This window comes from Perissodus microlepis, chromosome 12 (assembly GCF_051167445.1).
Source record: "Perissodus microlepis isolate ML-2025 ecotype Zambia chromosome 12, ASM5116744v1, whole genome shotgun sequence".
Taxonomy (NCBI): Eukaryota; Metazoa; Chordata; class Actinopteri; order Cichliformes; family Cichlidae; genus Perissodus; species Perissodus microlepis.
This window is the reverse complement of record NC_140472.1, coordinates 25,406,747-25,419,430: the sequence shown is the minus strand read 5'-3', so window position 1 is coordinate 25,419,430 and position 12,684 is coordinate 25,406,747. Positions and strand designations below refer to the sequence as shown.

At 38.0% G+C, this 12,684-nt stretch overlaps 1 protein-coding gene across 2 annotated transcripts in view; it reads left to right on the top strand.

The window, feature by feature from the left end:
- The window catches only part of rasgrf2b (Ras protein-specific guanine nucleotide-releasing factor 2b), a 42,419-nt gene that overhangs the window by 9,864 nt on the left and 19,871 nt on the right, over positions 1 to 12,684 (top strand). For both annotated transcript variants that reach the window (XM_084945509.1, XM_084945508.1), the window contains exons 2-7: positions 4,693 to 4,799; positions 6,194 to 6,341; positions 9,682 to 9,771; positions 9,874 to 10,010; positions 11,288 to 11,404; positions 11,576 to 11,655. In XM_084945509.1, the coding sequence (XP_084801635.1) occupies positions 4,693 to 4,799; positions 6,194 to 6,341; positions 9,682 to 9,771; positions 9,874 to 10,010; positions 11,288 to 11,404; positions 11,576 to 11,655 (679 nt within the window). The remainder of the gene's footprint in view (positions 1 to 4,692; positions 4,800 to 6,193; positions 6,342 to 9,681; positions 9,772 to 9,873; positions 10,011 to 11,287; positions 11,405 to 11,575; positions 11,656 to 12,684) is intronic.

The following is a 12,684-nucleotide window of genomic DNA, read 5'->3' as shown; positions in this document are numbered from 1 at the left end:
TGACTCAATGGTGGCACTGGTTTCTTTTTTTATTATTTGTTTCCATATACCTAAAGTCGAAATTAAGTTCAGCATAGTGGTTTGCTTTCGATAGTTCTATGACACACAACTCCACACACTGTGTGAGGTCGTTATTTTTGTGAATTGTGCACCTGTGTGCTAGCTCCGCTGCCACATTTGCATTAGATTTGTGATTAAGAAGTGAAAGCAGTAGTGTTGATATTTATAAACATTTTTCAGCTGCTTACTCATCACAGTTAACCATTTACAAACCATATTAAATCTTTTTAGGAATTTGAATGTTCTGTACCTTTTCTGTTGAGCTACTGGATTAGGTTCATCCAACATAAAAATAAAGTCATGAGGTAATGAAGTGTTGATTTTTAAAAAAGAAAGTTTGGTCATGGGAGGACTCCACCAAGTCCTGTAAAAAAAAAAAAAAAAAAACTAAGCACATTACAGTTTGGTTTGGATGAGGTCTGAATTTTGACCGCACAATTGAAACACCTTTTTTTCTGTTTCTTTCTGCTGTAGTTTTGCTGGTGTGCCTGGGATCATTGTCCTGTTGCATGATGCAGTTTCAGCCAAACTTTAGCTTTTGGACAGATAGACAATAGACACCAACTGACAGTTGCTATTAGCTGTTTGTTTGTGCTGATATAATGTGTTTGGTTTGCTCCAAAAGTGGTGGTGTGCATTATAGACAAGTGCCTCTACCTAGGTCTTGTCTGTCCAAAGGAAATTCCAAAAATATAAAATGTGTTCAGTCTTTTTCTATGATAAATGCCAACAGCTCAGCTAACTGAGGCCTGCAGCGTCTGAGATTCAGCTCCGTTTTTATAGAGGTTTAAAGTGATGGTCATAACTTTAATTCCATTTTTTAAAAACTTTGATGACTTTTCCACCTAATAAGGTTTGACTCAAGTTGCACTTCTGCTGTGCATATACCACTGAACAAGTGATGTGCTAATGGTTGTGTATACAGTTAAACTAGAAAAACAGCAAGCAGACCTACTTACAGCTTCATTATTCTAGCAGCTGAAACTGTCACAAAAACCTGTTGTGTGCTTTTGTGCATAAACACAACTGGCTCATACCCTAGTCATGAAATTATATTGGATTTTTGATAGCAAGGCTGGCAAAACTGCCTTTCTTTCATGATAAAATTCAATGTCTCTTTGGGCTTTGTGTTTGAGACATGAATTCCAAACTACCCTACAAGTTATATACTACAGCATGTGTGACTGTGGAGTTTCTGTGCTGAGGTCATACTAATTTAACTCCAGTGAAGCTAAAACTTCTAATAGTTTGGGTTTTAATGTCTCTTTGAAGCACAGAACACTGATGCAGAAAATAGCTTTTAAATTCTGATATTTAGAATGAAGTGAAAAAATAAGGTCCATTTGTAGTGCTGCAAAATGCAATTTTTGCTCTCATCGGTGCAGATCCCAAAGCAGACGGTAGTGTTGCATCATTATTGGCTGTTTCAGTCCCCAATCACAGTGATTCTGCCATCTCTGCTTTTAAATATTTATTAAAAAAGATGAGTATTTCTGGGTCCGCCAGCCATTTTTGGCTAATAAATCTATTAACACAAATTTCATTTTAAGCTTTCATAAATCTTTAATAATGAGAAAAAGCATTTCATCATCTGCACTATTATTAACTTGTACATGTGTGTGGCAAGCATTCATTCCCCAACATTTAGGCTGTGCTGGACTGTGAAAGTCATTTTTTTGTTCGAAGAGCTTCTCGCCTCTGTTTTCACAGCAGGTAGTTTTAAAGATTGAAGTGAAAATGGTTCTGCATAATAACATTTTTGCCTTACATTGTTCCTAAGCTTTGGTGAAAGTAAAATAGACTTTATGTCATGCTGTCATGGCCCTATTTCTGCTGTTTCTCACATCAGGATTTAAAGAGTGTATCAGGTGACTGTTAAATTAGTTGCAAGTGAAATAAAGAGTGAAAGAGCACAAAAAAAGCTCAGTGTCTTTTTTCTCTTTTGTTTCCTCGCTGTCTTTATTTGTCTAAATGAAATTTCTTACAGTACAACGAATGCCCTCAGGGATGAAGGGTACGCTTGAGCCGATTTGAAGGGAGACTGAGCCAGGAGTCCAGATCTGTACTGTAAAGTTGGGAAGCTCTGTGGTCATAGCTCAGAGACAGTCAGAGTACCATTCATGAGATGTGCAGAGCTCTCGCTTTGTTTTTAGGTTTCGTAGAAGCAGTCAAGTCCTCAAAAAAAAAAAAATTAAAAAATCCCTCCAACTAATGAGGACACAGTACAATGTTACAGAGCAATTCACTGGAATGCTTTAGGGGTCCAGCGTGATGCAGAATCTTCTGTAAAGGATGCAGTAACATTAAACTTTAATGATTGCCTGGTGACAATTGGGTCACATTTGCTGCAAAAACTTGGCAGAATGGTAGAATATAAATGTTAAGGCAGGATACAAAAATATATATCAAGCATACATACCATCTTTAGGATCTGTTAAGTAGCAGGTATAAATCAAAAGGTAGTTAATTACATTGAAAGAGAAATTTAGTGCAAAGAAGTGCAATGTTTGTATTGCGTAATAAGTTACATGCATGCCTGAAAGGGAAAAAGGATAATATGTAATATAAACTGCACTGAGCATGAAAATTTATACTTTGCTTAAAGGTGCCCTGACAGGTTTTTTTTTAAAAAACAATAAAAGTTATGTTTACCTTCAGTTTTTCTCACCAAATCGCTCTATAAAGGCCTGAAGTCTAAGAAACTAGGGTATTGCGCTTCCTTCCACATAAACATCCACAAACCTTATTCTTTTTAATATTTTAAATTGTGCTGTAACTTGCATATTACAAGCGCACTGTGCCGCTATCCATCCAATCACGTTTGTGCATCCGCATTCATGTTTCATGAACAAAACAAGAAAAATGGGAAAACAGTAGGTCTGTGGTGCTACAACTGGTCCAAAAGTCAATAGAGTACTACACAACTTTAAGTTTGTTTACTAGTAGATTGTTACTTATATGTAGACTTTTATATTTAACTACTATATGCTGAAAATATAATTATTGAATTAACATTTTTAATGCAAGACTCTTACTTTTATTTTAGACTGTTGTGTTCCTGCTTTCACTTTAATTAAAAGCTGTGATTATTTAAGCAAGCATGTCAAAAGCACATTGATTTGTTCTATGTGAAAATAACAACACAGACATCTGTGTGATCAAAGGATCTTGAATCAACATGATGTGGAAATATTTGCATGCATGCAAATATAGATTATTGTCATCTGACTCATATAGTGCCACAGTTGGTCAAATACATAACAGCTATTACGTTAGATGTGCAAAAGGTTATCCATCTAGAGATTTAAGCTCAATGTTTCACTTCCTGTTGAAGACTATTTCCTTTTATGCCTGAAATTGCATGATGGATAAATAAAAGCCTTAAATGAATAGAGGCAGCACTCATAAGGAGAAAATGGAAGTGCAAAACAAGGCAGCAGCGGCAGATATTTTGTTGCCATGGAAATGTTATCTTGTTGGGTTGTGACACAATTTAGAAATATGTACTCAGTTAAGAAATGTTATGTAACACCTCCCTCTCCTGTCTCTCTCTTCCTCTCTCCTCCCATCCTTCTCCCTGTCAAAGGCTGTTAGAGCACAGATTATTGTTGATATAATAAAATACAGCCAGGCAGTGAATCGAAATGACAGATACATAAAAAGCTGAGATAGGGGGATAGAAATGGAGGAGGGTCTATGAGTGTGTGTGTGTTCACATATCCTGTCCTCAGTCCCCAGCTCATCCCCACTGCAGGGGCCAAAGCCCAACCATCCTCCTGCAGGGCAAACGTCTCTCCTCTGGACTCTATCTGGTTCACTGAGTCCTTACTGAGAGACACAAAGAGATGAAAGTACGAAGGGATGTGGAGGAGGAGGAGTGGGATTAGAAAACAAGAAAAGTGAGGATGCTGGTTGAGCGGGGCAGAGGAGGTGGAGTGGGATGATAGGTGAAGTGCAAAGAGAGAGAGGGAGGAGGAAAGAGGTGGTGGGATAAAGAGAAGAGAAGAGGAGGAGAGAGAAAGCCAATGCAGAGCTCAGTCGTCTCTGTTTTCCTTGACTAAGTATAGCAGCTCTTCTGGTAACCCAGTGCCCCAGGACATGACCATTTGAATAAAAGCCTCTATCACTTCACATAATGCCTAGTGTGTGTGTGCTCTGCTGTAGGTGTGTGCCTCTGCACTTGCATGTATTGGCATGTGTCTGTGTGTAAGTGTGGGGAAGTGTTTTGAAGGCAGTTACATAGCGAAATTCATCAGAGTAATAAGAGAGGCAGGCAGAAAACGAGAGAAGGGAAAGAGGGAGGAAACGAGCGAGATAATTGGCAAAAGGCTGGTGGAGAAGGGAGCAACAGATGAGAACTGTGTGCTAAGCGTGCTGAGCCACCCATCCTCCCCCGTACTGTGTCCCTTTTTCTCCACCCTATGGGATAGATATAGCTGCTTAGTGTAAGTTGTGCAGAACTCTATGTGGGAATAATCTGTGCAATTAAAAGATAGAAAGCAAATACAAAGAAATATTTTAAAGTTGCAGCATTGGTATTATTAGCAAAGGTACAACAAAAACCCTTCTGTCCAGTTTCAGGGTCACACAATAATGTAAAAATCTTTTTTTCCTTCTTTATCTCTCTGTCAGCACTACTTCCTCATCATGTTTGGTCATGATGGACAGAAACCACTGGAGCTACGGACAGAGGAAGAGTGTGAGTGCGATGAATGGGTGGAGGCCATCCAGCAGGCCAGGTATGCACAGTACATTACTATATAAAGAGTACTTCTAAAAATATATTGGCATTTTTTAAATCACTTTCAGCTCTTGTCAGTATTGTACAAAAGTCATCCTTTATGTATCAGCTTTATATAGTAAACAGCCCAAGTCAAAAAGACACTAAAATGTTCAAACATTAAATCTGACAAACACACTATAACTTACTGACATTATATTGACCATTTTACAGCTTGCATTTGCAGGATTCGTAAATGGCTTAGAAATAAGAGCTGTAAAACTTAAAATATTCTTAAATTTGGTGGAATTATAAGTTACAGAATATTTAATAGCTTTAAAGGATCTTGGGCGTTGCTTTTTATGGTTGGTGCTTTATAATTGCACCAGTGCTCTATGTATGATTCTGATTATGAGCTTCAGTTTTAAAGGGAAATTATATTATTATATTATATCTACTTTAAATTTTTTAGCATGTATAGTAAACACTTTTGTAGTTAATAGGACAAATAAACCTGATGAAATCAACATCAGGGTGCTCTTGTAATGAAAACACACTTTTAGTTACACAGTAGCATATATTTCTGTCATAAATGGATTTTTGTTATTCTTTGAAGCAATAATCAATGGGATAAATTATTATTTGATCTCCTGCTGAAATTGTAAGTTTGCTGACAGCCTCTAATTTTATGGTGGATTCGTTTTAATGGAAAGAGAGAGAATATCAACCACAAATCAAGACAAAAAAGACAAAAAAAATTGTAAATTGATTTACATGTCACTGACTGAAATAATTAATGAACCAAACAACACCATCCTCACAATCAAGCAAATATTTTCAGGCTTTGGGGCTGTTTTTCTTCTAATTGCTGAGGGAGAATCCTCTTACCTCAACAAGAACCCTAAAGCACCAAAACATATCACCAAGGTAACAAATGAGTGGCTAAAGAAGAAGTACATTAAGGTCATGGAGTGGCTTAGCCTGTCTCCAAGTCCTCAGTCCTGTAGAAAATCTGTGCGGGGAGCTGACATTTGAGTTTCTTGAGCTACTTGAGTTGCCATACAGTAGCCAAGAAACATGAAACAAGTCATGTTTTGTTTGAGTATCGAGTACTTATTTCACTTAATGCAAATCCATTTATAAATTTTATGTAATGTGTTTTTTTTCTTAGGATTTTTGGTTGATATTCTGTTTCTCCATTAAAATGAAACTACCATAAAAATTAGAGACTGTTCAATTCTTTTCTTTCAAATACTCATTTCCCCCACTATATAAACTACAGCAGCAAGCAGTGAGAGCTGCTGTGTTTTATGCATGCGACTACTTATTCATTTTTTATTTTTGTATACATTCTGTTTTCAGCATATTATTTAGCTGTTTATATTGACATTTTATCCTCTGTGAACTTTTCAGTTACTCTGACATTATCATCGAACGAGAGGTGCTGATGCAGAAATACATCCACCTTGTACAGATCGTGGAGACTGAGAAGGTGGCTGCCAATCAGCTGCGCACTCAGCTAGAAGATCAGGACACTGAAATTGAGAGGCTTAAAGCAGAGGTACATTATGCATGTGTGAAAACGCACGGCACAAATATACATAGTCCATTTTATTCATATCACAGACAATTTGTATTGTTTGTGGAATTTTGTTGTAAATGTTTTTTCTTTTTTAGATTGTAAAATTCTTTCTCTTGGATACAGTTCAGCAAGTACATCTCAAAGAATTCAGAAGATAGCATCTGATTCTCTGCATTTAACTGCCCTCTTTATTAAAATAACCCCTTGGGTTCTGGACTAGCTGTCTTCATAGTAAAAAGCACACAGTACTCTGTACTTCTGACAGGCTAGCTCTGGGAGGCAGGTGTTCTGTTACACAGGTTACTTTGAAAGGAACTCTAGGAACTATATTATTAAAATCAGCGTACTATTATAGCATTGCCAAATTCTTAAGACTTCTTGAGACAGAAGTCTTAAGGACTCTAATATTTAAAATCATGCATGCTTTTTCAAAAGAACTGTAAGCAAGGATTTTTAGGATTTTTAAGCAAACAAATACCTTCATGCAGCAACTGAGCAAAACAGCCAATGCAGTTTTATATGATAGGCAGAGTTAGGTAGTCACCACAAATTATATTTGAGTTGATGAATCTGGATGCCCTTCAGGATGAGTCATACAGTTTTTGAAGTTGTACAGGCGTCTTATGTCTTATGTCTTGGAAATTGTATTAACTTTTTTCACTATGTCTTTAAATTGTATTTTGCTCATGACAGATTGTAGCCTTCCACCAAGTTGATTTTAAGAAAATGTTAAGAAACTTTAATTCTGCGATTACCCTCCCAGCCTAAATCACAATGCAAGTCACTCAATCAAGAAAGATATGTAGAGGGCGTACATAGACCATGCTGGTATTCACTATGTGTGTCTTTTCTCAGGAAAGGTGCGAGTGGGAATGGTTTTCAGTTACCTCTGAGCGTAGGAAGAGAAGCCCACTGTTCAATAAAGACAGTCCATCAGTTTTATTGCAAACAGCTGCCAACCCCACATGCGATAAATCACATGCCCATGCTCACATACAAAACAAAAGTGACCTCTGCAACATTGTTAATAAGAAAGAATTACAGGAGCTAGAAAACTCCAACAAAGTGAGGTGCAGCAAGACCCCAGCACAGATTAGACAACACATAGATTAGATTAGATAAAACATTTTTTTTAAATCCCTCGGATGGGTTCCTCCGGACAATTCCGTACATATGACACTGATTAACGTTGTCCCCAACATTTGACGACCTCCCCAGTATCCACAATGATGATTTTTGACACCTCAATTTTTAACAACCATTAGAATAGATTCCTGAGTTTTCCAAGGGTAGCCCTAGTAAGCTGCACAGGAATGGGGAGTTACTAACTTCTGATGCACACTCAGTCATTTTGTTCTAGAAGCAGTCCTGAAATATGACAGAAACCACTCAGTTCAGAAAAGGAAACAAGAGGGAAAGAGTTAAAAAGCATAAAAGAAGTAGCTGGGGTAAAGGCGGGTTGCAAAGCCACTTGCAGATGCACGGGAACAGTAGGCATACTAAAGCAGTTTAAATGGCGTAAAAGGGCAACAGCTAAACCTTTAGCTGACATTGTGGCTAAATTGTTATCTGTGGCCTTCTTGAATTAAGCTATGCTTGATTTCATTAGAATTATTCACTGGTAGTGTATCAGGTGATACAAAATCTATAGTTATTTTATTCAGAAAATATCAGCCTGTAAAAATAAAGAGAAAGTAATTGCATTGTTTTCCTTTTTAAACAATTTAAGTTGTCATGATTCTTCTATCAAAGAAGAAATGAATGCTATGTATGGAGCGCTGTTCTCCCAATGCTATGTTCTTCTATGTGGCACAGGAATTACCAGAAGGAACTGTAAAGTTATTCTGATTGTGCAGCTGCTCGACTCAAATTGAATTCTTGTCTGTGCAGCAGTTGTCCCCAGGCGATGTTATGTGCTTATTTGGGCCGGCTGCAAACATTTCCACAAATCAAAGCTCTGCTGTCATTGTCACTTGACAGCGCTCTGCTCATTTGCGTCAATAGCCACTTGCAGAAACATTTGACTTGCATATGGTATTTCTGTCTTTGGGACAGGAGCAGCACTCTGTTTAGCGAATTAGCACCTAATGATGATTTTATTTGAAATGCTCCCTCGAAGCAACAAGTGTGGCAGATACTTCTCCCTACAACAACTGGTGTTATTTGTCATTGGCAGGATACATGGAGTCTGGCTGATAATGAAAACGTGAAAGAAAGTAATTTTATGTTAAGAAACATCTGCCAGTGCAATGGGACTGCTCGTGGAAAAAGAGAAAGCCAGTGTGCAGTTGGTGATCCATCTCATTAAAGCTTACCCGTGTTTGTTTGTTTGTGTGTGTGTGTGTGTTGCTCCGTGTTTATGAATAATTAAACCAACTAGCCACTGTAACTGTCAACAGTTGGCAGACATGCTCCTCTCTGCTGCCATTTGCATGATCACGCTAGTGAATAAGAAAATGAAGATGAAGCGCTGTGGCTGAAAATGTTTTGGGTTTCATCTTTCATCCTTTACTCACTATGTAATAAACTTATACTGTCAGACGCCTGTCAGAAGCCTAAAGGTATGAACAAAGTTGAGGCTAAACCAGTATTACAGCTCGTCCTAACCTCTGCTGGGTTTATTTCTGCACAGATGGTAGTGTTGGCAAGAAGAATCCTTTACTGGCTATGTTTGAAGTTGGTCATCTCTGGTATTTAAAACTGGTCCTCTGTATTGTAGTGAAATTTGATTTTCTGTTTTTCCACTAAGAGATCTGGCATCTGTCCAGCTCATTCCCTTTCCTCCATTTTCAGAGCTAATGAAGATGGCATTAACTTTGTGGTTGTCTTTTCTTGCCTGCAGCGAGTAAATGTCACAGGCTTATCTGTCTCTGTTGTCTGCATTGAGTATTTCACAGCTGTAAAATCAGACAAAAAAAAAGTGACTAGTATTCTTTATATCGATTAGTTTAGAATAGGAGAAGATTGCACTTTCTGTGGCCTACGATGCACTTCAGGTGATTAGGCGCATGATGTAATCCTTAATTTGTTTACCATCACCAGCTGAGAGCCTCCATCTTCTCTCATTTTCTCTTTCTGAATGAAGGCAGCAGATTGTCAAAGATGAGGAAGTCTAATGCTTATCTGGTGAAAACACACCAACAATGATTATCGCACACACAAAAGATCAATGGTGATTCCTACAGGAATATAACGTCCTTCTAGAAAAAGCAGAAAGTTTATATTAAGTCTTATGGATATTTTTCTTACCTAACAATTTAAATCTTTTTGTCAAGCCATCTACATTGTGCTCATATTTGTGTCTGAATTTCTCCAATAGATTATAGCTCTGAACAAAACTAAGGAGCGCATGCGGCCTTACCATGTCTTCCATGAAAACGACGACCCGGATATCAAAAAGATCAAAAAGGTGAATGAATAAATATAGTACAGTCACAAAAACAAAAATAACCCAACTTGTCTAAGCTTTTTCATTTGTATCTGCTGCACTACTACATCTTTATATCTGTAGGTTCAGAGTTTCATGCGGGGATGGCTCTGTCGGAGGAAGTGGAAGATCATTGTTCAGGACTACATCTGCTCTCCTCACGCTGAGAGCATGAGGAAGAGGAACCAGATCGTCTTCAATATGGTGGAGGCAGAGACCGAGTATGCAAATGCATTACGCCTCGAGTCACACACGCTGCACAAAAGTTGTCACTGTTGTTAAGCCTTAGAGCACATGATGTTATCTCACTTGTTGTGTTGACTATAGCTCAGGAAACAATGACTGTCATGATCTTTTCTACTGTAAGCACTGTGCTGTAGGGTATATATATCATATATACAATATATACTCTACTGATAAATATAGAGTACTTTATATTTTTTTTTAATGTTGTTTTTTTTAGATTTAACAAATCTAAAGTGAATCACAGTCATATTTACACACCCTGATTGACAAAGGAAAATAACCCAGATTTTCTCTGGATTCGTAATTTTAGCCAAAGTCATGGACAGATTATGTTGATCACACGTCCTAAAAAACAAATAAACCAGCTGACCTGTTCATCCAAAGACTGTTTATTTGCTTCTTAAGCAGCGAGTGCATAACCTACATGGTCCTATCATTTTCTTTTATACATGCCATCTACAGCACAATATTAAATATTAGTTCAAGCACACATTTTAAGGTAAATAAAACTGCGGTAAAAATGCCACACCTTTCTGGAGGGATTCTTTCCAGCTTTCAAATTTAGTGGTTATCAGTGACAGCGATTGGCTGTTCATGTATCTGTATCCTTCTAGCATCAGTTTCTTGTCTGCTTGGCAGGTGCTGCCAGGGAGCATTAAACAGACTTAACTACATAAGTTGGGAAAATGATGAATGCAGTCCACAATAAAGTGGACTGCATTTTTTTGTCAGTGGATTTTATCAGTTCCTCTGTTCCCAGTGTGACAGTGCTATCACTCGATGCTCATTGCTTCAGGCCTTTTAGGAACATGTGCTAGCATAATTTGCATCAATGTCCTACGCAAAAAGCAGGACTCTATAGCACTGGAACAGCTGCTAACAGTTTACGCTCTACCGACCTGCTGATGTGCTTTTCTTCCATAATCGGGTCGGTGCTCACTGCATGTTGACTGTTGATTGACAGCTGACATTTGACCAGTAGCCTGCGTCATTGTGCAGGGGTGGTGGGGGTGGGGGTGCTACATACTAATATACAATGTAAAAAAATATAAAATACAATTACAAATCTAAAAAATGAATTAATAAAACTAAGTATACCAGAGTATAACTTTCTGCTAAAAACAAAATAAAAGGAAATTGTATCATCTGACTACAAAGTTGGCACCCAATTAATACTATTTTAATGACACATTATCATTAAAATATGGGTTAATTTGAATGTTTGAAAATTTTTCTATGTGTGGAATAACAGGTACGTCCACCAGCTCTATATCCTGGTCAACTGTTTCCTCAGACCTTTGAGGATGGCTGCCAGCTCCAAGAAACCCCCCATCAGCCATGACGACGTCAGCAGCATCTTCCTCAACAGGTGTGTATGTGTGCGATTAACAAACATGTTTTGTCCATCTGTGAGTGCAAATTAATCTCTGGAGTGTTAATTACGCATGGTGCACAAGCAGAGACAGAGACTGAAGATAAATAAATAGATGAAACCTCTTTTCATTTCTGTTTTCACACTGTATTCGCAACGTGTCTTCAGTGAGACCATCATGTTCCTTCATGAGATTTTTCATCAAGGCCTGAAGGCGAGGATAGCCAACTGGCCAACTCTGGTGCTGGGTAAGCTGTTACTTGTCCTCCCATAAAGCGCAAAAATCGCACAAACCCACTCTCTCTGCAACTATTCAGTTACATCAAGGTCAGGCTTTCAGTGGTTCCCTGCAACCAGTTTGTCTCATTCAGACGTCATACTTGACGTCTTACTGCTCTGTTCACTCATACATACGCACGTTTCCCTATCTCATTTGGCAACAAGGGCAGTTATTGTCTTGACAGACAATGACCACCCAGAAGGCATCCCATCATTTCACCTCCTAAAACAACCCCTCCCCATCAGATAAGCATCACCTAGGAGACGGACTGCTGAAAGATGTGGCAGCAAATTACTTGTGACAAATTCAAAAAGAACAGGGTCTGCTGATTAAACATGCAAGCCTTATCTCGCCCTTTCCTGCTGACTGATTCAGTGCAGTCCTTTGAGCTATAATATGTTTTATATCAACAAATTCTGCAGTATTTTCGATCAGTATTTATGATTCTTCAGTTTTCTATGAATACTATTCAAATGCTTACAATTCCAACTGAAAAATGTGTGTTTAACCTACATAGGTTCTGCAGAGACAGCTGTAGAAATACATTTCTTTCTGTTTGATTTGGCAGTTTATTTTCATCCGAAGTCATGATTTTGCTTTTTCTTTATTCTTTCTTTTTCTTTCACTATTTGGTGGGCATTTTGAGGGCGGCCAACATCTTTGCCGTTTTGAGATTCTCCCATAAATTTCTTTGTAAAGATTCATGTCTCTATCCTCTGTACAGTCATCAACAATTAGAGCAAATTTAATTTTGAAAAACATATGCCTCAGCATGACATTGTGAAAACTGACGTCAGGAGTGTGCTGAAGCAACAGGTGGTGATATAAACATAACTCAGCAGAAATATTGGCCAATTTGAAGCTTTCAAAGGATAACTCAATACACGGTCTGAAAAAAAAGGACCTTTCCAAGACTTTATTTTCCTCTTGTCTGCATGAAAACCCAGAAACGGTACTTCTGAAACTCTTCACAGTGGAAGTACGTTTTGAAAAGTTC